This window comes from Sceloporus occidentalis, unplaced genomic scaffold (genome assembly GCF_023333645.1).
Source record: "Sceloporus occidentalis isolate IW3139 unplaced genomic scaffold, rSceOcc1.0.p SCAF_1, whole genome shotgun sequence".
Lineage (NCBI taxonomy): Eukaryota > Metazoa > Chordata > Lepidosauria > Squamata > Phrynosomatidae > Sceloporus > Sceloporus occidentalis.
In genome coordinates, this window is record NW_028316981.1 from 74,743,410 (window position 1) to 74,767,824 (window position 24,415).

Genomic DNA, 24,415 nt, shown 5'->3' on the forward strand with positions numbered 1-24,415 from the left:
AAATCCTTTCTGTTGGCCCCATACGTGGAAACACAGGCATTGGAGATGAAGGATATGATCCACAGGTTAGAAAGTAACATCAACCCTTGAACAGCTAAAACATATTTTTATTTGGGCTGAAGAACACAGATAAATTAGTATTAGGATTAAATAGTACAGTAATTCTTATAAAAATGTCTATTCTAGATGGAAGAAATGTGCCTATGGAGGGATTTAAATTGTAAGAATGTATGTTATTTATTTGTAGGAGTTTTATGAGGTGCTTGACAGTATAGTGGCTGGTAACCTAATATTAACAGGTTTTTCATCAAATCCTGCCTGTAGGCAAAACACTACAGTTGTTAAGGGAAATGAAGCACAAAGGTCACACATATTTGAGAATACAGTGTAAGATGTGCTAAGACTCCTTTCAAAGATTCTGGGCTCCTGCAGAAGCTTTCAGACTTCAGTTATTATTAAGAGTGCACTGTAGGCTTGAAGCCAAAAGCCCCAGAGAGTTGCACTACACTTCTTAACAATTCCCAGTCATGTAAAAAGGAAGTCTTGTGCAAAAGAAGTTCCCTATCAATTGTGTCTTACAATGGCCTGAATCCCATTTATGCCCTACACTGTGTAGGTTCAGCTACAGAAGTGGATACACATGCATGGTCCAACATGAGGCATCTGCATTCAGAATCACAGAAGCCGTGTAGCCAATGCAATAGCACATGTGGGTGTGTATTCATGACTGATGTATATCAATGTGCATCTACTGAAATAGTCAGTAATGCTTCTTGTGCATCTGGGTGTGCAACTGGTTGCACATTTTGTTGCACAGCATTACCATTCATTCAACACAAGAACTTCATAACACAATCCATGCGTAACTACACATCCAAAAAAAAGTAAGTGATATGTGGGAGCTTGATCAATATGTGCCTGTTTTAAAAAAAAATTAAAAATCACTTCAAATACAATCAATATTTTACTGTTAGTCTCCATGCAGAAAATCAAGTGGATAAATGATATTATTTGTCTTTCCAAACACAAATCAGATTTTAAATAGCAATAGCAGCTTCATTTATATTCCGCTTCATACCACCTAAGCAGTCTACAAGCAGTTTACAGCTGTAAGCTAATTACCCCCAACAAGCTGGGTAGCCATTTTAGCAACCTCGAAAGGATGCAAGGCTGAGTCGATCCTGAGCCCTTGGCTGGGATTGAACTCACAATCTTGTGGTTTGTGAGCGAGTGGCTGCAGTACAGGCATTTAACCACTGTGCCACCAGGGCTCCTTAGTTTTCAAAAATACAGATGAATAGAAGTAGTATCTATAGGATAACAATGTCCAATATATGCTGCTAGAGCAAATGTGGAAGTAATGTAGCCTTCCAAATATTGTTCAACTGCAACACAAAACAGTGCTATCTAGGATGGCCAATTGTAAGGAATGTTGGAAACTGCAGTTCTACAACATTTAAAGAGTTACCTAATTCCTACCTTTACACTTTTGCAGGTATAGAGGTAGGTGCTTCTGTTGCTTCTCAGGCGGAAAAGTTAAAAGAACCATTATATCTTCCAACATTGCAGGGCTGACCCATGAAATTATGCTGCCTGAGATGAAGGGCAAAATGACATCTCCTTCCCAGTCTGCATATAGAAGCTGATGGCACTGGAGGCAATAGGAAGGAGGCCAAAATTAAAATAGGCTAACTTCTTCAGGTCACAGATAGTTATTAATTAATTAATTAATTAATTAATTAAAATATTAATAATAATTAATATTATTAATATTAATTCTGCCTTCCTTCTCCTCTGCCTGGGCCTTTCCTCAAAAGAAAGCCAAGCAGTGGAAGAGCCTTCTAATGCAAGTATTTACCTGTCCCTCCCCTTCCTTCTACACCTGTCCTCCTCCCCACAAGAAAGCCGGATGGTGGAGGAGCTTTGCTCGGCAAGCTCTTATCCATCCTCTTCCTCTGCTGCCTGGCCTTCTCCCCAGGAGAAGGCTGACGAGCAGAGGAGCCTTGAGGTCATTCCATGCAGACCTGATGTAGCATTTTCTACCACACCTGAGGCAGCAGACTAGTTTCAGCATCCCAAAAAGTTTGTGTGGCCTACACATGTCTATTCTCCATCACAAAGGAACTATTCAGTTCACAAGGAAAATCCAAAAAAACTCCTACCCGACCTGCAGCATCATCCAACAAAAGCAATTCCTTCACTCTTCCAAATGTAGGACTGGCCTTGTTACTTCTCAGGATGCAAATATATAATAAAGACAATTCAGATTTTTCCAAATTGGTATACGGCTGCAAAATTGAATATGGTGTGGTACAGACCTCTCAAAAAGGGAGGCCTGCTGGCACCTGGTTTTCCTCCATAAGGAAGCCTCAGCCACCAAACCAGGTGGCTTCCCGGCAGAAGAAAAAGAACCGGTGAAAAGCGGGTTCTTTTTACCCCACGGCGACCGTTTAATGAATGCACCACTGGCGCACTCAGTACGTAAGCGCCGTGTGGCACCATGTGGACACTACACAGTGCTTACATAATAATGGTGGCGCCCATGTATACAGAGCGTTGCCATTATTATGCCCTCGTCACGTGCAAGGGTTGCAGGGCATGTGGGCGCTCTGCCCACAGGCAACCCTAGCACGTGACGAGGACATCACAAAAGGCCCATCTGTACCAGGCCTATATTTCCCATTAGGTTCATCTCTCAGTCCTGTGTATTCTGATCAGAACTACTCTGCCTATCCTTTATTGCTCCTTCTACTCTAACTTTAGGCTATTCAGCCTTTGTCCTGCCCACTCCACAAAGGGAGACAGGCAGGCAGGCAGGCAGGCAGGCAGGCATTCCTCTGTTTTCTTTGAACCTCTACCTTGAGTTCCAACAGCTTGGTTTTGTTTTAGTGATTGTGCAGCTGATAGTAGAAAGGAACACCTAGACCTATCTCGGGACTATCTGACCTCTGGCTTGCAGGCTGACTGTGGCAGCCAGGTTCTTGCAGAGCTTGGAAAATTTACCTTTTTGGCTTACAACTCTCAGAATAATCCTAGCTAATATAGCCATGCTCAGAATTAGAGTTCCAAAAAAAATTTTTTTCCAAGTCTGAGTTCTTGACATATTGGCATAATGCTGGATTGGGGGGAACTTCCATAGCTCATCACATTTGAGTTAAATTGCAAAGATTCTACCTGGTGTGTATGTTTGTAATAAAAATACTATTTTAAAACATTGTCTGGCTAAAAAGCAACCAAACCCCAAACCCTACATGTGAGCATTGCCACCAGAAATCTAATTCAAATAGATTTGAATTTGATTTTTGACAACAAAAATTCTGAACCTCCTTACCTGCCATGACATTTGTAAGGATTATCGTGAGATCAGAAGGAAAGTATTATACTTCTTTTTAAGTTGGTTTTTTTAAGTGGTGTGATTCATTTGTCAGCTGGCCAAGTATGTGATCTATGGTGCTCCTTGGGGATTTGATCAAAGGGCAATAAGGATAACGGAGTTCAAGAGAGGCGAGACCGCTGCAGGAGGAATTTCCAAAAGAGCTAAATATATACCAAAGATTGTGTGCTCTTTCTCCAAGTACATAGTGCAATATCATGTCTTTTATTTCAGCAACACTATTTCAATCCAGAGCCAAAGAAACATGGATTGTTATGTTTTTAAGTGAGAAAGCACACATAGTCCTATAAGTAAACATTGTGCCCTCAGCCCAAATGTCTGTGAGTTCTGTGATGCACACACAATACCAACATGCCTACTTTGTATCTGTAGTGAGGTGTGTACAGAATTGTTCACCACCATGCCCTAAAAAGAACAGGGAGGGAGAATCTGTTATGTCCAAGGAAGACCCCCAGGTGTCAGCTTTCAAGGAGGCAGATTGGATTGAAGCCACCCACTGCATGTAAATGCTTTCAACCCCATGCACTCAAAACTCCTGCAGCCAACTAGATAGCTCCCTAGCTGTGTGCAAGAATCGTATCAGGCAGCCATCACCCATCCATAAATCCATTCTCTTGACAGCGCTGACATTTAAAAGTGATTGGCCCTAAGAGCATTGTCATTATTAGCTGTGATCCAGACTATTTTTGTTTCATTTGGGAGGTGTTTTATTGTTTATTTGGTTCTACCCTCAGCCTGTAAAGTCAATATCTTTTAGATGAACTCTTTCTCATACCATCTGCTTCAGTAAAACATACATTAAGGACCTCCAGCTCCTGTTACTGAAGGAACAGTGTTTGTAAGGAGGTCGTTTCTTGTCCACTCAGTGTTTCCAAAGCTTCCATGTCCTTATGTGAGTTATGATACTCAGCTTAACATGACCCATAGCAAGAGAGCCCTGCTGTTGCTGTCTTGTTCAGAACCCAAAATGTGCATGATGGTGGGCAATTATTGCAAATATGACCTCTATTATGAAATAGCCAGCCAACCACTATGTTGTTGGCCCTCATGGTGCAGTGGTTAAATGCCTGTTCTACAGCCACTCACTCACAAACCACAAAGTTGTGAGTTGAATCACAGCCAGCGGCTCAGGGTCGATTCAGCCTGGCATCCTTCCAAAGTCACTAAAATGAGTACCCAACTTGTTGGGGGCTATTCTCTTACACATAGTAAACCGCTTAGGGAGTGCTTAAGTGCACTGATAAGTGGTATAGAAATGTAGTATTTTTTGTGGGTTTTCAGTCTATGTGGCCATGTTCTAAAAGAGTTTATTCCTGATGTTTCACCAGCATCTGTGGCTGGCATCTTCAGAGAATGTATAGAAGGTATAGAAATGTACCTGCTATTATTATTGTTATTGTTATGTTTGCCTCTGACCCTGGAAAGATGAACTACAGCCATCAAATTTCCCCAATGGCCATGCTGTTTGGGGGATTCTGGGAGTTGTTATCCCCAAAATGGATCTCCAACCCCAGCCAAGCTCTGGTTTATCTGCTAGTTCAGGGGGTAGGCAACCTGTGGCCCGCGGGCTGCATCCGGCCCGGCGAGGCCTTGGGACCGGCCCCAGCCCAGTCCTGCCACCGATTGCCGCCGGGGCCTTTGGGGGACAATTGTCTATAGAAGCCTCAGAAACATGCATTTATATTAACATTTTTTAAAAAAATCAGCAATTTTTTTTGCATGTCCTCCATGTTTTTTAAAAAGTGTCCTCCATTTGAACATTTTGTCCTACATTTGTCCTGGTTTATTTATATATTTAATTTTTTAAAAATTATTTAATTATTTATTTTTTGGCTTCGGCCCCCCAGTTGTCTGAGGGACAGCAACCCGGCCCCCGGCTCAAAAAGGTTGCCTACCTTTGTGCTAGTTAATCCCTGTTGAGTTTGCTCAGGTGAAGTTGGTCTTCCCTTTGAAAAGTTTTGGTCATTTATGTATTATAAATTTTTCCATGCTCCTTTTCTGTCCTGCATGGAGGACAGTGGCTCAAAACATAATAAATATGTACCAATAAAAATAACTTAAAAGAAATAACTAACTTGTTAAAAACACTGTGATAAGCTAATTGGAGACTGGACAGCATCACAGGCATACCTAAACAAAGCCATTTTAGGCTGTAGCCCTGTACACACTCACCTTACAGCAAGTCCCACTCAACCTGCAGAACTAACTTTCAGGGACATTTGTTGGCTCCTCTGTTCACGGGGATCGGCGCCAGGTTTTAATCTGAACTTTAAAGAGCTATAACCAGTTGCTGACCCTATTTGGGAGATAAGATCCAGCACCATGGAGAGCTCCTGTAGAGTCCAGGCTGAAAACAGGTGTGGATTCTTTGCCCAGCTGACATGGAAACTACCAACCTCTGCTGCTTATTTCTCAGTAGGCATCCATGGGATTGTACTGTCATTTATCCTACTTGATGGGAGGGGAGGGTTTAAGTGAGGTAGCCTATTGACTACTGTGAGGCCACATATATCAGAAGAAAGCACCCTGTGTTGAGTGTGTAATGTGTAACCAATAGGCTTCCTTCTTATCTGCCTGATCCATTGTGCTGGCAGTTGTCCTCTTGGCATGCTTACATCAGGAATGCTCCAGTCCTCCTTACACCAATGCCTTGCCTATTTCCTAGGTCGCACATGCAGTTGGGACCATGTGAAATGATCTCTTTACTCACCTTTGCATAAAATGATTCTTTCTCACTCATCCCATTGTGCCAGCACTATGTTTGCGGTTCTGCCACTCTTTTTTTAAGGTTCCTATTCTAAGCTACTGTTGGACTGGAAGCAAGGCATGGTTGTGCTCTCTCTCTCTCTCAGGGATCACCACACCCCAGGTCAGTCAGTAGTCAAAGGAGCATCTCCATATTTTAAGTGAACATTCTGGTAGAGTTGGGAGCTTTGTGCAATCTCTTCTGTGTCGTTTCCCAAGCACTGAAGGGAGAAGGTCAAATTCTTTCACCATTCTATTGCAAGACAGTGATTTCATCTGTGCATGCAAAGAGGTGTCTTTACAATCTCAGAAATGAAACAGATACAGCTTCTAGGAAAGCCAGAGGGATGGACCAATATAGATACATGAGGACATCTAGGAAATCAGGCCAGAGTTTGCACAGACATCAGCTTAAGCATTTCCCCCACAGGAACTGTTAACAGGAGGCTAAGAAGAAGTTATTTTGTCTGAGCTGTGAGCATATGAAATGCTGGCTCGAAGGGAAAGATCTAGTACTGTTGACTGTTGAGTTGACAAAGGCACAGAATCATCCTTTGTGTTCATAACCTTGGAACCACTCCAAGATGTTCAAGCGCATTCTGATATATTTTCTGTGATACCTTGGACTACCCATCTCTGAGCCTGCCTATGTATTCCATTGTATTGACAGTGAAAGGATGAAAATTCATCTGCGGTTCTCTTATGAAATTTGTCAGATGCATTTCTGGACTATTCTTAGAAAGCTTTGCAGTCCTCCACTGAAAAGGGGAATCATGAGATCTTCACAGAATGAATCTGAAAGATTGGCTAGAATGGTGGCAATCTGTGGGGCTCACACCTCTTTTTTCATAATGCCATACCTGTGCTCAAAAATAAAAATCAAAATCCTCCCTCTACCTTCCCACAAATGAGTGGCAGCTTTTCAGGATTTTCTCCTCTTGATTATTTTCCCCTGAGCACTGTTATTCAGGGCTCTTGGGGTGGAGGGTTTGGTGGGGAGAAGAAGGAAAAAGAAAAACAGAAAGAATGAACAAGCTGGCAGCGACAAGTAACCAAATGCCTGTTCTTCCACATATTCTTTAAATCTTGGCCCCAGCTGATTAATCACAGTCAGGCTGCTCTGAGCTTATCACTTCCCTTAATAGCTGAATAATTTAAAACCTCTGTTTGCCGGCATCTTAATTGCTTTTGCATTAGACGCAGGGGCCACCGTGAATGCAGAATGGGACCTGCCCCACTAGTCTCTCTCTCTCTCTCTTTCTCCCTCCCTCCCTCATTTGATGCCTCTTTGCAACAGGCTTATGAAGGGGAGCAGACTTGATCATGGTTTCTAAAAGGGATGCAGGCAATTTATTTTGCATCTGCTCTGGGTGGCCAGGGGGATGAATACACTTCGTGTTGTGCTAACTCATATTCTTCAGAAGGCGTTAATAGTATTTTAGCTTCAAATGAAATGTCAATCCAGTCAAGTGTTGGATGTCTCTTTGATTGGGTGTAGAACCACAGGATGCCTTGACACTAGCAAAACAAAACTGTGCCTGTACTCCCTCAAGGTTTAAAGGAACAGCCCAGTGATAATATTCAAACATGGGTGGTAAAATAGAGTTCATATTTGTAATAATTGGTGGAAGTGCCATGTGGAGCCCCTATTCATTTACCTATTTATATATAAAAAACCACTACATATGGCAAAAATAGGGTAATCTTGCACCACTGATCTAATTCTCTAAAACGCCCTTCCCCAGTCTGGTGCCATCTAACAATGTTGGATGATCAAGTTTCAGTCCAGCACATCTGGAGAGGGCTTAGATTTACCTCTACGGTTCTTAGATTTACCTCTACCTCCATTTTGAAACACTACTACAAATCAATACTTCAGGTATTTGGGGTCATATAAACAATCACTGTAGATTATAGCAATGAATTTATTATCATGATAATAGCATTATATTGTCCCTTGTTGCTGGCCTTCTACCAGTGGACCAACACTTTTTAATTTCAACAGGCATCTAACCTGCAATGCTAATATGTTCTCTTTACTGCTTTGTGTTTCAAACTTTTTAAAAATGCCATTTTGTTTTAGCTTGCTGCTGTTTTTATATGCTCACATTTTTAGATGATTTTATATTGTTCATTATAAAACTTTTTATTGTGGAGTTTACTGTTGTTAACCAGAAATGCAAGGTACAAATGTAATAAATAAACAGTATGTTCAGGCTTGCTCAGGAAGATGGCAGATATGTTCCCTGGGCAAACCCTTCCAATGGTGGAACTGATATCATTGAGCCCAGAAAAGAGTGTTGACTGTTGTCGACTACAATTAAGAGGTCTGCACCTCTGTGTCCTTCTGTATTTTCATAGACACATTGCATATTTTTAAAATTACAGAGAATTATTATATCTTCCTTTTTGTCTCTCAAGTCCTCAGCACATTCGACTTTCCCCTCTCTGTCTTTTTCAGCCACTGTAATCCTCAATGAGCTAAACTGGACTGAAGCCCTTGAAGATGTATTTGTTGAAAACCGGAAAGAAGATCCATCACTGCTGTGGCAGGTGTTTGGAAGTGCCACAGGTGTAACTCGCTTCTACCCAGGTTTGTGCCTTGCTAAAGTAAAAGTGCAAAAATATACTATTTAGGAATTGAGTAGTGACTCTATATTTACATTCTATAATTCAGAAAAGATGACATGCCTAATGTAGTACAGATCTACAGCATGATTTTCTGGAATTGGCAATAGTGGAAGTGGACAATTTTCCATGGAAAATGAGATTGCACAACTACGTCCATAACAGGGAGTTGAAAAGTTACTTTTTGGCCTAAAGCTCCCTGAATCCCCTAGCCAGCATTATCAGTTGTCATTCTAACCATGGGAGTTTGTTACTTCCACTTCTAAGAAGGTAACATTTCTGAACTCTACTTGATAGTAACAGTGGGCCATTTGTCACCATACAGCTATATAATGCACTTTAACTACCATGGCTGAATCATATGGGACTGTGAGTTTTGTAATTTGGTGAGGCACTAGAACTCTCTGGCTGAAAATTCCAAATACATTACTTAAACTGCAAATATCAGGATTCCACAAGACATTGCCATGGCAGTTAAAGTGGAATTTTAATACCTTAATGCTGTAGTCTATATAGTTCCAGTACCAAAAGCCATGAATGTTATCATGGCAGCTACATGTCTCTTTCTGTCTTGCCTTCCCTTTCTAACTTGGATTCCACAATATGGACATCTGGCTGATGTGATTGTGATTTGCAGGGAAACAGTATCTTTGGTTCTCCTTCCATCCTTCCCCCAGATAATCACTGGGCAACTGACCTAATGTAAACAATATAACCGTCTAGTAGTGCCAGCATCCACAATATTTGGTCTGCTACGAAATGCCTGTAGCTGTTGCCACCTTTTGCTTGCCTGCTTGTCCTACGTTACCCTAACTTCAGTGCTTTCCCTTTAAGCTCAAAATTAAAACCATCTTTCAGGGCTCTGAAGCACTAACCACATCTGTGAGTACCGCCCTTTATGTCCTCACAGTACTCTGGAGCAAGACACCATGAGGAGTACTCCAGGAATTAAAACCATGACTTGCCTAAATCCAGCCACATACTCAGTACATTTGAACACTTGTATCAGTGATGTTGTTATTGCTGCCCATGAAGCTTGCCAGGGTGACTGAAAAGAAGTAGGAGGAGGATCAGCAGAAGTCTCTCTCCCTTTTTAAAGAACCCCTTCAAACTTGATATCAGCCATGAAATGGAGGGTACCTCCAGAGTAGTTCCTAGCACTCCTAGGGCCTTGACAGATGGGCATCTCAATGCCACCCCATTCAGCCCTGGAAGCAGGCCACGGCAATGAGACGCTGCAGCCTGCACAAAGGGGCTTCTTTTTGCACCATAGAAGGGGCACCATAACCACCACAGCACAGCATTATGACGCCCCTTGTGTGTAATGCTGTTTGGGTGCTGCACAGAAGGGACATCATCGTGGCACACCCCATGTAAATGGGCACGTGACAAGATGGTGCCCCGGAAGAGTAAGAAGGGCTTGGAGAGTGTGAATGCTCAGCCCTTCTTCACCCCTAGTACGCTGTCAGGCTGGCATAAAGTGCCAGTCTGTACTGCCTCCTAGTCAAAAAGCATTGTTCAACTATTATTCAACTTTCTTCTTAGTTTTTTTTTCTAATGAGAAAAAAGAATGAATACATTGGTAGAAATACATAGTAAAAACTGATGACATTGTTATCTGGGATACACAGACATAAAATTCCACAAATGAGGTTGAGTGTGGCACAATACAAATCCTCTCTGAAACTATCCTTGCTCTCAGGACTGATAGCTGTGTGCTTAGTGCATCTTAGCAACCGACTGGAACATTCATGACTCTTTTCTCTCTTTCTCTTTTCTCTGTGTCTCCAGTAGCATTTGTCCTGTCATGACTCCTTTTCAGAATCATCATTCTCATCAGTTACTTTCCTTTCCACTGCTTCTTTTCTACCATCTTCCATTCTTTTCAAGTTTGCTCCACATTGCATTCATATGTACAATAATCCTGAGGTATGGGCCATTAGTATACCCATTACACAGATGATGGAACAACCATCCATTCACCCATCCCTTCCCTGATTTTGTTTGTCACACTTCTTCCTGAAGAAATATTTTTGAAAGGTCGTTGCTTCATATACATTGGCAGTGGGCAAGCAGCTCTTTCTCTGCCTAACTTGAGAATGCTACTCTGAGCTCCACAGTGAAAGGATAACATACAAATATCAGATGGGGCAAACTCAAATGCTGTCAAATTTCTTTGATCTAATGGATCACCTCTAGGTGGAACTAGCTATTAAAGATGGATGGATAGATAAAAGCCAGAGACTGAGAGACCCAATTTTAACAGAAGGTAATAGAATTCAGCAAGGCCCAGTGTTGGGTATATTGTGAAAGTGTGAAACCAAGCCCCAAGAAAATGTTGGAACAGCACTGATGTACCTTCAAGATCATTCCTTTTTATTTTTTACACCTTAAAATTACTAACATGTGTTAGCAACACAAGGCAACTGGGTGTGATTTTGCTGGGGGTGAAGGAAAGAAAAGGATGTGTTTGTTTGCCTGAAAAATTATCATTTGCAGAGAACAACTATTTTAAATCTAAAAATTAAATGTACAAGAAAGCTAAACATATGCCTGACCCCTACATACCTAATGTGTGGTCCATTCAGTTGTTTATAATAATATTCTCCCAATGGCTAAGGCCAGAGTTCTGTCAAGAAATATGGATGTTCTTGTCGCATAATCTGGATTCTGCAGTCCTTCTTTCAGTAGCATCCCTGCCAATTTTTCCTTGCTGGTCCATGCTCATTTTCTGATAACACTTCCTACAAGAGCAGCACATTTGCCTGTTACTCATGGCAGGTGGACCTCCATATTTAAACTTTCTTTCTTCCACACCTATTGAATCTTTTTACATCAACATCTTCTCTACCTCTTTTCTTTCAGCCACTCCTTGGAGGGCACCCAATAAGATTGACCTGTATGATGTCCGACGAAGACCTTGGTAAGTGAAAAGTAAACAAATCACATGATAGATGGTGAATATTAGGTTGCATGGCATAGGAATAACTGCATACCTTAGCCTCACAGTTGCCAGCTGTTGCCTTGTGTTAAAATAAATTGAGCTAAGCACACTTCAGATTTATTTATATTTTTCTTTACACTGGTATCTTTTTCTTCTTTGAGAAAGTTCTATGTGGCTTCCTAGAAAATCACGTACTCTGATGATGAGCAGGTTGAGCTGAGAACTGCTTTGCTTCCCTTCTCAAAACTAACAATCTAACTGCATTGTTTACCATCCTCATAGAATCATAAAATCATAGAATCATATAGTTGGAAGAAACCTCAAGGGCCATCCAGTCCAACCCCCTGCCATGCAGGAACTCTCAGTCAAAGCTTACCCGACAGATGGCCACCCAGCCTCTGTTTAAAGACCTCCAAGGCACCTAGGTCAAATTATATGCAAACGTTGATGATCAGTCAGTTGGTTTCTCAACCATATTTCCAATAACACAGTACAGTGGACCCTTGTTATACGCTGGGGTTTGGTTCCAAGATCTGCCGTGTGTAACAAAATCTGTGGATGCTCAAGTCCCATTAAATATAATGACATAACAAAATGGTGTCCCTTATAAAAAATGGAAAATCAAGGCTTGATACTTGAAATTTATACTTTTTTTGAACATTTTCAAACTGTGGATGCTTGAATCTGTGTATAAAAATCCGTGTATAAGAAGGGCCGACTGTATTCCTCCACAATCTACTATCAGGATACATTCTAAAAACAGCAGCACCCTCATGTTGGGAAGATAACCATGCCATGAAAGGACTATTGTCCTAACTGCTGTTCAGCTTTCTAGAGAAGAGCTATAAAGCTCTCTATTCCAGGGGCCCAAGGATTTGTTAGCAGGGAACACATATGATATAGCAATTAATAAGGAGAACAGACTCACAAAATGGAGCATGTGGATTAGAGAAACAGGAGGGTGATGTTGTGTTAAACAGGTGTCTGTGAACGTATTGCCATTGTGAAGTTGAAGGCTTTCATGGCATTTCAGTGCATTCTCTGAAGATGCCAGGCACAGATGCTGGCGAAACATCAGGAGTAAATTCTTCTAGAACATGGCCACATAGCCTGAAAAACCCACAAAAAAAACTATATTGCCATTGCATTTACAACAATATTACTAGGTTGGAAGGGTGGTGGGTTACAGTTTTCACTAACAACATAATACAGTTTGCTAAAAAAAAAAAAAAAAAAAGGTAGCTGTCCCTCACAACAGACATGCTAACTGAAGTGAAATCCCTTACAACAGATGAGCAACAAGTGTGTATTTATTCAGTGATCAAAGAAATTATTTTATGAACAGGTCCTTAAAGCAGTGCATTAAACAAAACAATTATGCATATTTTAGAAATAGGTAGGATCTTATTGCTGTCTCCTTCGTTTACTTTCCAAAAGAATAGTGTTTGGATTTCTGATATTTGGGCATAATGTTACAATTTTAAGTTGTTCTTGTGAGATTCTCACCCATCTTTTACACATACGTCAGACATGTATAATTCTAAAGAAACTGCTAGAGCAAGGCTAGGCAACTGCAGAGCATGCAGGTGGGTATTTTTTTCTTTTACCCATGTAGCAGGCTGCATCTGCCTGAAAAGTGACTGAAAATAATTTGAAATGAGAAACACGGGTTACTTCCATGTTTGTTTTAGGTCACTTTCTGCCTCCCCCCCCCCTTCTTGTTGGGTTGTTGGGTTGCCTCCCCCCCCCCCCACCTTCTTGTTGGGTTGTTTCCTCACACCTGCTCTAGAATCATGGGATGTGATAGTTTGGACATGCTGAGATGTCACATTAAGCCAGAAACCCTGGATTAATGAGCCATGATGTGAATTAGCAACCTGCTGGTGTGGGCCACATAATAGCTGTTCCATTCACATGAACAGTTAAGCAAATCAGGAAGAAATTTGGTGACAATACTCAGGTCTATGGCTAAGTGTACCCACTCCCTGCTGAAATAAAAAATAATACTGGAATCCACCATTTTTTAAAAGGTGGCTGGGATATCTGACTTAATCCTGATGCAGAGCCATCTTGGTTTATTAAACTGGAATTCCTGATTTAACATCCATCCATATATGATCTTCCAGGGGGGTCTGTAGCTGAAAGTGGCCTAAAAGGTTGAGCAATACTGATTGGGGGAAGAACTTTATATCAGGAACAGGTAAGAGAGGGATTATATATAGATCATAGTGTCCTTTTCATCCTTTTCTCCTTGGGTTTGGGAACAGGATGTGGGAGGAAAGATAAGCACTTTGTACTGGTATAGTGGTTTGAGCATAGGACTATGACTCTGGAGACCAGGGTTCGAATCTCAGCTCAGCCATGTAAATCAACTGGGTGATCTTGGGCAAGTCACTCTCTCTCAGCATCAGAGGATGGCAGTGGCAACCCTCTTGCCAAGAACACCCCATGATAGGGTCGCCCTAAATTGGAAACAACTTGAAGGCACACCACAACAACAAACAACAGCCTCTGTCCTAGCCCCACAAACATCCCAGGAGGAACCTCCTTGACTGTGATTGAGCAGGACTGATAAAATGCATGCCAAGCATGACAGAGAACGTGTCACACACAAGGGCTGCTTATCCTATACCCAGCTACCATGCAGTGTTTCTTAAATGGCAGACAGGAGTTTACTAAAGGCCTGAGAGAAAACACCTTGTGTGCCTTCAAGTTTGTCTTCAACCTCTTCTGTTCCTGTAAATTGTCTCAACTACTACCAACCAGCGGAGCATTCTGGAGTAATGAAATGCAAATGAGCACCGTACGCCCAGCATTGCCACTTCAAAGGTCTATTAAACTGACATGTGATTTAGCCGGGCCATGGGTGCATGCAGCCATCCAGCAGACTCTCCCATTCCCTCCCATCTCTAACAGATTCCCGTCTCTCTGCTCCCTCCTTCCCCCAGATAGTCTGTATGAAATTCCAGGTCTGTGAGCAGCCAGCTCTGTCCAATTTTCATTTCACACATCGTTGCCATTGGAAAATGGATACAATAACACAGGCAGGGGCATCCAAGCTGCCGCTCTCATCTGCTTTTCCCCCTCCCTCCCTTTGTATGTCTCAAGAAGAGAGGGAGAGTGTGTTAGATAGATAGATTATAACCTTAGATACAGATAAATGGGGCAGGGTTCCTCCGCCTTCCCCACTGAAGTTGCAATTGTAAATTTAGTCTGTATTTTCAGACAGCTCTGATAGGGCTCTTTGCTTGGGCTGGGGAGGGAGGGAAGAGGAAGAAAAAGGAAACATTTTTTAAATAAAAAAAATCCAACCTCAAATGGCTCTCAAGGAACACAGCCAGAAGGACAGAGAGATAAATGCAGAGCACACCGACAGACTGCATTTAAGGGAAAGCTGCAAGCATCAATTTAGCCACACACTAAGTTAAGCATGATTGAATCAGTCACGATTAGCCCAGGTAAAAGGCGCTCATTTTGGCAGCACTAATTATGGCTGTGCAAGTGCAGAGTGCTTAGGATTTAATTTCCTTCCATTTATTTTGGAGCTCTTGTAAATCAGCAGAACAGGTCTGGCTTCTTAGAGAATGAGAGAGGGAGAGAGAGAGAATGTGTGCAGGGAAATAGAAATGATGGTGCTTTTGCTTTGCAATAATTCACTTTTAGGCTCAAGGTAAACACCCTTGTTTTTACACTTGACTTTGCAGGTTTCCAAGGCAGGTTTGTCTCTGTTTTTCCCCCCTCACCATGGCATATTTACTCTCCCCCCCCCCCACCTGCATGGGTTGAGTGACATTCCTTTTGTTACCTGCATTTTCCTCTCACCCAACAGGCCACATTGCTTGTCCAAACAGGTATTTACCAGCCATGCAGAGAGAGGGAGAAGGGGCCATCTTGAGGAGAAAGCCTTGGCTGGGCAACAAAGGGAAAAATATATGAGTCAAAGGCTAGTTTTCTTTTCCCTCTGTTTTTTTTTTAACAGCCTTCTTTTGCATAAACAGCAGCAGCTCGTTTCAAGTCTGTCCTTTAAACTTCAGGTTTCCTGCTTATCTGGAGACAGACAAAGCACAGTCGCCACAGGGCTGCCTGCAGGACGGATAAGACTCTCTTTCTTGGCTGTGTGATGTGGGTCTGATCTTTTCCATTCTGCAAGAGCTTTAATGCAGCAGGGTGGTGGAACTGAAAGCCCAGACCACTGCCAGAGAGATCTCAGGCAGGCGCTTCTTCTTATTCTCCAACACAATGTCTGTGAATAAAATATTTTGTTTTAGTAGCTGAATCTTTAAATCTGTTCCCCTCCCATTCCTCCCATTCCAAAGATGAGATTGGTAAAGCCAATGAAAACTAGTTTTTCTTGAACTCTTATCCAGCCCGATCATTCCAAAGATCCCATCATGTGAGATCCTGAGGTTATCAGAAAATAAGTGAAAACTAAACCAGCCAGATCACCGTCTTGTAGCAATCAATAAAAGATAGTATGGATATGCAAGGAGCAATCTAGGGCCAAATTTCATTTACCAGAATTCACATGGCAAATAGCCTGCTTTGATATTTGTCTCACAGCACTTCATGAATGCTGCATCCTAGGCAATCATTATCTTTATGAGGGAAGGAACCATGTAATTGGCTATACAAATACAATTAATAATCATATTCCTTGCATTTTCATTGTACTTGTATATTTTAAAAATGTGATTGTGTTAGATGCTTTGCTTTTTTTAAAGGAAAGGTAGAGTGTAAATGTTTTGAACAAATAAATAAATGGTACCTTCCTATATGTGATACTGAATATCACATTCCTATATGTGATATTGAATGAATCTGAAACACATCAGAAGCAAGAAACTCCGTGCCAGTGGGTCTCATCTTTTCCATTCTGCAAGAGCAAAAGTCAGTCAACTTTGTATTATATCCTTTGGCTTCTTTTGCTACATCTCTCCTTGCTATTAATGCTACCCCATCTCTTCTTAGATTTTCCTTTCATTTTTATAGATTTATTTTATTTTTAACACAAACAATCTAATTTACAATCAAAATAATATTAAACCAAAGATAAAGAAACTTGAGGGAGGGAAAAAAAGAGAAGGTGGGTAGTGGTGGAGGAAACAGAAAAAAGAGAAAAAGACATACAACTAATACACACTAGTGCTCTGACCCTCCCCCCAAAGTCTGACTAATGAAAAGAAAAATGAAAAAAAGAAAAAATATTCTACCATTACAGATCCAACTAAATAATACTTCTAAAATTACTAATAACCATAGACATAGGGGCAATATAGATGGGCACCTCCATGGCACCCATTTCTGCCCCTTGTCAGTGCAGTGCCAACCCCATAGCATGGCACTGATGTGCGCCATAAAAAGAAACTGTCTAGAACATCTTCTTTTTAGAAGCACCATAATGGCACTCACATGCATTGGCAATGACGCTTCCATTTGGGTGTGCAGACACCCGTGCGTCATCGTCATGCACCCCATGTGCATGCACAATGGCGCACAGTCTCCACTAGAAGGGCTGGGTGCATATGGATGCCCAGCCCTCTGGAGCCATAAATCGGCCCCACGACAGCGCTTTTGGCCATCTGTATCAAGCCATAGATTATTATAGTGTTAGATTGCTAATTGCTCAAAAAGTTCATAAATGATTTCCAATCTTTTAAAAAATCAAAAATTGGCTTATCCTTTAGATTTGGCCATTTGGGCAAACTCAGCAACTTTAACAATCCATTCTTCCATCACCAGTGCTTAAATTCATTTCCAAATTTGAGCAAATAATATTATTGCTGCTGTTGGCCTATTAGCTGCCATCAGCACAGCTTCTTGCCTCACAGAAGCACACAATCCCATCACTGCAGAAAGGTAGTGCCATTGAAAAAAATACTTGTTAGTTTTACAAAATTATTTGCTACACTTGTAAAATGAGTAGCTCATTACACTGTTCATTAGGAACATGTTAATTTCATATATTTTTTTAAAAAAAACTTGAAATACCACAAAATGGTTCAGCCGACTCTGAAATGACTTTCCAAAAGCAACGTTTTGGAACTAGCCATTAATCATTACATTAAGAAAAATCACCAGTTGTTTTGTTACTGTTTGACACAACTATCCAAAAAGTAACATGTAACTTAAGGATAGAGCTGATACAGTCTTTAGCTATGAAACTACAATCACTTTAAAATGGCTCAGTTCAGGACGGCTGAGATGCATGTCATCTCGGTAAACCTGAATCAAGTCACCTTACTATCAACGCATTTTGGAGTAATGTTTGTGGAAACTCAGCAAGAGTTCAACACATGAATGTCAGATTCCCCCAACTTCTGTGTACTTGAGAGCTCCCATTCTATCCTTTGGGGCTCTTGCAACAGGAAGGTCATGAGCTTTTGTGTAAACATGGTCACCAAAGTTAGGCAAAAAAGTGAGATTAAAACTGGGTGCCACTGAAGTAGTTATTTGTTTAAACGTTCACTTGTCTGAGTTACAATGGAAGAAGCTTATGGACATCTCATTTTAAAAGGTAGTGAGGGGACCTGAGACATCTGAAATGTAGTTGCAGCTACCACCTATCTTCTCACAGTTTCTCCCCAGAATGATCAACTCTTAAACGTGTTCACATCTACCATCGAAACACAAGGAGGTGGTTCTCCATCTTGTTTTTTTTGGTAAATCAAAAATCTCCATCCCAGCACACACTTCATGATTCTGTTGGAACCAGCCTTAATAACCTCAATGTTTTTGGTCTTGGGGATGCCACACGAACACAACAAACACAAGAAATATTTATCTGAGTAGTGTGAATGGGTCATGTGACTCACGTTGTATGATTGGCTCAAGTGTATGTGAACACTCTGCATATGTTTATCCATGAATGAAGGATGTGTGGGATTCATGCAGATGGGGTAGGAGTCAAGTGTGTGTAGAAATGCAATAGGCACCAACAAGATTTGGACAAGGATTTTCTTTTGTCTATGTATTTCATTCTCTTTCTTCTCAGAAAGTAGCTGCTCAAATGAGCAAGTGGACTTTCAGCCCTGCTATTTTACCTCCTTGACAAGTAAGACCGAGTGGCAGCATTGAGCACTTGGATTGATTGGACTTTCTTTGGCTGGAAATTAATGACTGTGCCATTCCGGTTAATTGTTGATGATTGCTTCACATTAATTATTAACTTTCCTCAATTGCAGGTTATTAGGGACAGAGTAGAGAGGAAACTGGCAGGCCTTGTATTCCAGTATAATGTCGATGCCTTTAGTGAAGTGCCTAAAGCTTAGTGAATAATCATCCTGGAGAAGTTCCTGACCAGTAGCAGCTGCAGCTTTGTCTGTCCTGGAGTGAGTGATCCTTGTAGCTGATACCTGAAGCCACTGAATTGTCTGTTTGTTCATCCTGCTAAGTCATTCAAAGTTCCATTTCCTTGCCCCATCATGGAGTCAGCCAACAATCATCAGTTGTTTCAGGGACATAAAGAAAACTCACAGATGCTCTTGTCTTTGATCAGAAAGGGTATCTCAACACACTGAAGTACCCCCTCAAAAATGGCCAATTTTTCACATTTCATTTGGTTCCTCTTATTCAGAAACTGGGTGGTTTAAAAAAAATCCACAGTACTGGTAACTTTAAGAAGACTGAGACAAACTGGAAGGTGTTCAGATGAAGGAGGTGAAGATGACCAGGGGTAGGGAGATTAGCCAAGAGAGGGGAGACCTGATAACACTGTTTAGATACCTGAAGTCTTGTCATACAGAAGAGGTTAAAACTACATGTAATGGGCTTCAGTTATGGGACCATAGACTGTGACTGAGCTGTAGATTTTGATTGGATGTCTGCCACAGGAAGAAGAGAAGATGTAACGGGCTTAGATTATAAGAGTTTAGTTTTTGGCTAAGTTGTAGGACAAAGATCTTGGCTCAACTATGGAATCAAGCACCTAAAAACATGGTTAGAAGGCCACATTGGCTTTCCATAGGACCCTGGAGGGTTACCCTCCTATTACATAAATGTCCAGAGAACACGAAAGTTCATAGAAAGAGCTAATTCATTTAGTTAAACATTACCAAGCTAAAAAAAAAAAATCTAATTTGATTATATTAGAAGAGAGGAAATTTAGCTATTACATTTCTGTTAAATTGCCCTTTACATTTAAGTTAAAAGTCTGTACTAAAATCCTTGTCAGGATGTAGCAACAAATGCCTTCCGTGATTTTATACCCCCCCCCCCAAATCCCTGTACTAAACTTTAAACAGCTGCATGTATTTGAGAAAATCCCATTTCTTAGCCACACCATTCTTCTTTTCCCTTTCTCCCAACTTCTTAACCCACCTCCTTTGCTTACCTCCTTGTGTTCATCCCAGCAGAGGTTTAGGGTTAAGATCTTCAGCACTGCAGTTTCTGTGTGATATCAGGTGTAGAACAGGAGGACCAAATGGATACAAATAAGACCAAACCCTTTCCAAGTTTCCTTTTCAACTTGTTGGTTAAAATCTTTTAATCTTGAAATTAACTAAACTAACATATTCTAATCCTAAACAAAAACAAAGAGATCCCAATAGTGATTCACACTTTTTTTTAATTTTTTTTTTTTTAATTTAATTTATATCTCCCTTTCTCCAGGTATGGGACCTGTTTTATTAAAGAAGCAGCTGCAAACTGTAACATTTACTAGCCCTTTACTTAAGAAATTATTAATTTAGGCTACTATTTTGTATTGCAGTTATGGTTTTGTAACCTAGAGCTTTGAATCCATAATTGCTCTGTATTCAATAAAACTGGCTGCTGACATGCTGCACAATTAATGCAGTTTGAGACCGCTTTAACTGTCATGACTCCATCCTATGGAATCCTGATTCACAGTTTGTTTTGGAACCCTCTGAGAGAGAAGGCTAAATATCTCACAAAATTATAAATCCCAGAATTCTCTTGCATTGAACCATGACAGTTAAAGTATTGTTAAACTGCATTAATTCTGCAGTGTAGATGCAGTCTGAGTAGTCTTACTGTAAAGCTACATAAATGTCCCTCCTCAGACCACATTAACAACCTGTAGTGCCATCAGACAAATGAGATATATTCAGCTGCTGATCAGGGTGCGAAGAGAAGGACATCTCCAGCCTGTTCCCATCACCAAGTGAGGCTGCAACAATCAGAAGCAGGGCCCTGTTGAAATTCCTCATCACAGCTTTTCTCACTGGCAAGAAAGAGTGTGGTGCCATCCTCCTTGTGCCCTGTTGGCAGCTGATCATACCTCCTTCACCTGATGGCAGCTGCTAGCTGTTATTGTGGGCTGCAAGGTCAGACCAGAAGACATTACTTACTTACACTTACGAAATTAAATAGCTGATATGGGATATCTGTTAATTTTTTGCTGAAAAATTCATAATTTAACTGATCATAATTCATTAGTTTCTCTCAATCTCTATATCTTTATTTATCAAAGCTTTGGAAAATATTTGAAAAATTGACACCAGTTACCACAACAGAATCCTGATCAATATTCAGTTCTCTGGTTGATAATACAGAATTCCAGTGATTACCAAATATACGGAGGACAAAACTACACTTGACATAGAGCTACCTGTTTCTTTCCGCTGGCAGCTTCTCGAAATGGAAATTAGCCTTGGAAGTCTGCAATCAAGTGAAGAAGACTGGGGTTGGATCTAGCTGCTCAACCCTTCCCCTTCTTGGTCTTTGTCCGCTAATAATCACACAGCTATAATCACATGTAGTCCTTTCTCATCAGTGGAAGGAAAGATGCAGGGTTGACTTACTATGAGGAAAGTAGAGAAAAGGAATGAGCAGCCCTTCCTCTGTCACTCCCTGGAAGGATGTTTTTTCATTTCTGAGAAAGGGAGAGTGAAGGAGATGTGGACCATGTCAAATTTGGCTCTCTTGTGAAGCATGTAACAAAAATATTGGGACAAATCTCTTTAATTAGCCCAGTTACAAAAATGCTGTTCCTTATTCCATTCAGTTTCTTTTATGAATTTGGAGAGACACAGTAAAGCAATGGCATTTTATTTTATTGTATATTTTATTTTATTTTTATTGCCGTAACCCACCCGGATTCCTTGTGAATGGGCAGGCTATAAATAAATCATCATCATTATTATTATTATTATTATTATTATTATTATTATTATTATTGGCATATCCAGCAAGCTTCCATTATTGGTGTTGTGATGAAGGAATACTGCATTGCATATAACACTATCCCTTGTCATCTCTATGAGGATTTGTGAAGAAGATTATCTTGAGGGCAAAGGAAAATACATAAAATACAACACAAAAGTTACTACTTTAGTATACAGGGGCCTTTTCACACTATATAATTATAGTACTATGATTCTACTTTAATCTGGAATTCTCAGTTGGGAGATTTTGAATTCTAACCCAAAGAGTTCCAGTGCCTCTGATCATAGCACTACAATTATGTAGTCTGAAAGGACCCATGGTTAACAAGAAATGTTATCCAGTTGTAATTACTGTAGCCCAGTGCTGTGTTTTCTATAAGGAAATATGATTTTGAAGTAGAGCAACTCTTAGTCAATGCTGATGTTGAGATATTTTTTTTAATGTTTTATAAGTGGGTCATCTGTATTGCACTGTTTATTACTATCGTAACTCTGGCACACACTTCTCTTCCTGCTAGGAGTCGTCATAATTAATATCATAATTTGATCTCTGTCTTAAGCTTAACACTTCCTGCTGTGGGAATGGAAGTAAGGGTTGTCCACTGTTAACCTACACTTTATTTGTTGATCGCATTATAATCCTCACTAATCTGGACAGGAGAACATTTGGAAGGAATGTCATTTTCTCTTCACTATTTTGATATATTTTCAAAGTAACACTGATAGATTTGTAATGTTTTGAGAGTACACAGTTGTGAACATAGCTTTTAACTTCAGCTATGCCCCTACTTTAAAATCGCCTCAGATCACATATTTCCTGGAACACTCACAAGATCAAGACATGGCTTTGCCGTGTCTCTCTTCTTCCAAGGAGATGGGGTAAAATGAGAGAGATGAACCTTTTTTTCCCTTTTCAAGAGCTACATTCCTTGATGGATAATCTGTCAAAAACCATGTGCCAGCTGTTTTCCTCCCCTGCCAGTTGTTCACCACTCAGTATCTGGAAGGAGAGATCTGAACTGCTTTGAATTCAGGGCCCAGATTAGTGTCTGATTATGTAGAGACCTAGTTGATACCATATCTTTACCTTCGGTGTCAAAACATCATGCAGGGCTCCATAGACACATACATTTACTTTTAGGCCTTGGCTCATAGATTATCTCATTTGTATGACAGAGGGGTGGGGGCTGTCTTCCTCCATCATGGAAATACCGCAGGGTAACATATGAATTGAACACTTTGGAATATCTTCATTCTGTTCAATTGAATTCAGTTCTCAGTTGAGTTCTGCTGTTCCCGTTGAACTCCCATGGAGTCTACCATTCTCCCCTCCTCTACCAAATTCTTGTTCTAGAAGACAACAAAAGCAGCCAACTCCTAGTGGGGAAGTCTGTTTCCAGCTGCAAATTGTAGGCTGTTACACAAGAAGAGAAAGTGATGTGGGGTTTTTTTTGCTACACACAAGACACAGTGCATGGCATCACACCCAAAGAAAATATAATCACTCCCAATTAGATAACATTAGTAATTGGGATTAGCAATCAAAGGCTGTCCATTTACAAGCAATTCCCAGTAATACTGAGTAATTGACAGTAATTAAGCACTAATTAATTCATGCTGGGACTGATCCTGTTTGAGCCAGCCAGCGCCATCAAGCCTCCCTCTAGCTTCTTTGAAGGAGGGATCAGGCTCTATGTAGACATGGGGGAAAACATCAGCTGGTGCTGTCTCAAGCTTTCCTTGTAATTTAACATCATAATGGATTTTTAACAGAGCTAAGTGGAGCTTTCTTTGCCACAGCATTCCTCCTATGCATTCATATTTGATAAGCAGCTGATCAGCACTCGGTGGAAGTGTAGTTCCTACACAGTAAATAACACATTGACATATAATGTTCTATTGGAAGGATGAAGTTTAACACTACTTGATATAATATAACATTGCAGGGGGGAATAGCTCCTCCCTACAAAACCACCCTCCCCTGCTTGTTCCCACCCTGAATACATGTATGATGGCAGTTGCCTTTTTCACAGTCTATTCTCCCTTGCCTCCCCACTCCCCCCCAAAGATATTGGTCTGCAGTACAAACCAATACTATTGGTATTAGTAGGATCCCTTTACAGTGGCCCTTGGTATCCTCTGAGATTTGGTTCCAGAACCTGGTATCCCCTGTGGATACCAAAATCCGTGAATGCTGAAGTCCCATTATATACAGTGGGTAGTAATATATATATATATATATATATATATATATATATATACACACACACACACACACACACACACACACACACACACTTACTTTCCAGGGAGTAGTAAAGGGATGTGGTGGCTCACCAGTTAAGACACTGATTCTGACGACTGTAAGGTCAGTAGTTCAAGGCCCAAGCGCCACATGACGGAGTGAGCTCTCATTACTAGTCCGAGCTTCTGCCAACCTAGCAGTTTGAAAGCAAGTAAAACTGCAGGTTAAATAAATAAATATCACTTCAGTGGGAAGATAACCGCATTCTGTGCATTCATGCTGGTCACATGATCACAGAATTGCCTTTGTCAATCTTCGGCTTCATAACAGAGATG

The 24,415-nt window shown here is 40.8% G+C and overlaps 1 protein-coding gene across 2 annotated transcripts in view; it reads left to right on the forward strand.

The window, feature by feature from the left end:
* Positions 1 to 24,415, forward strand: part of CACNA2D2 (calcium voltage-gated channel auxiliary subunit alpha2delta 2) — an 823,310-nt gene that overhangs the window by 625,367 nt on the left and 173,528 nt on the right. For both annotated transcript variants that reach the window (XM_089525311.1, XM_089525321.1), the window contains exons 7-8: positions 8,601 to 8,732; positions 11,633 to 11,690. In XM_089525311.1, the coding sequence (XP_089381437.1) occupies positions 8,601 to 8,732; positions 11,633 to 11,690 (190 nt within the window). The remainder of the gene's footprint in view (positions 1 to 8,600; positions 8,733 to 11,632; positions 11,691 to 24,415) is intronic.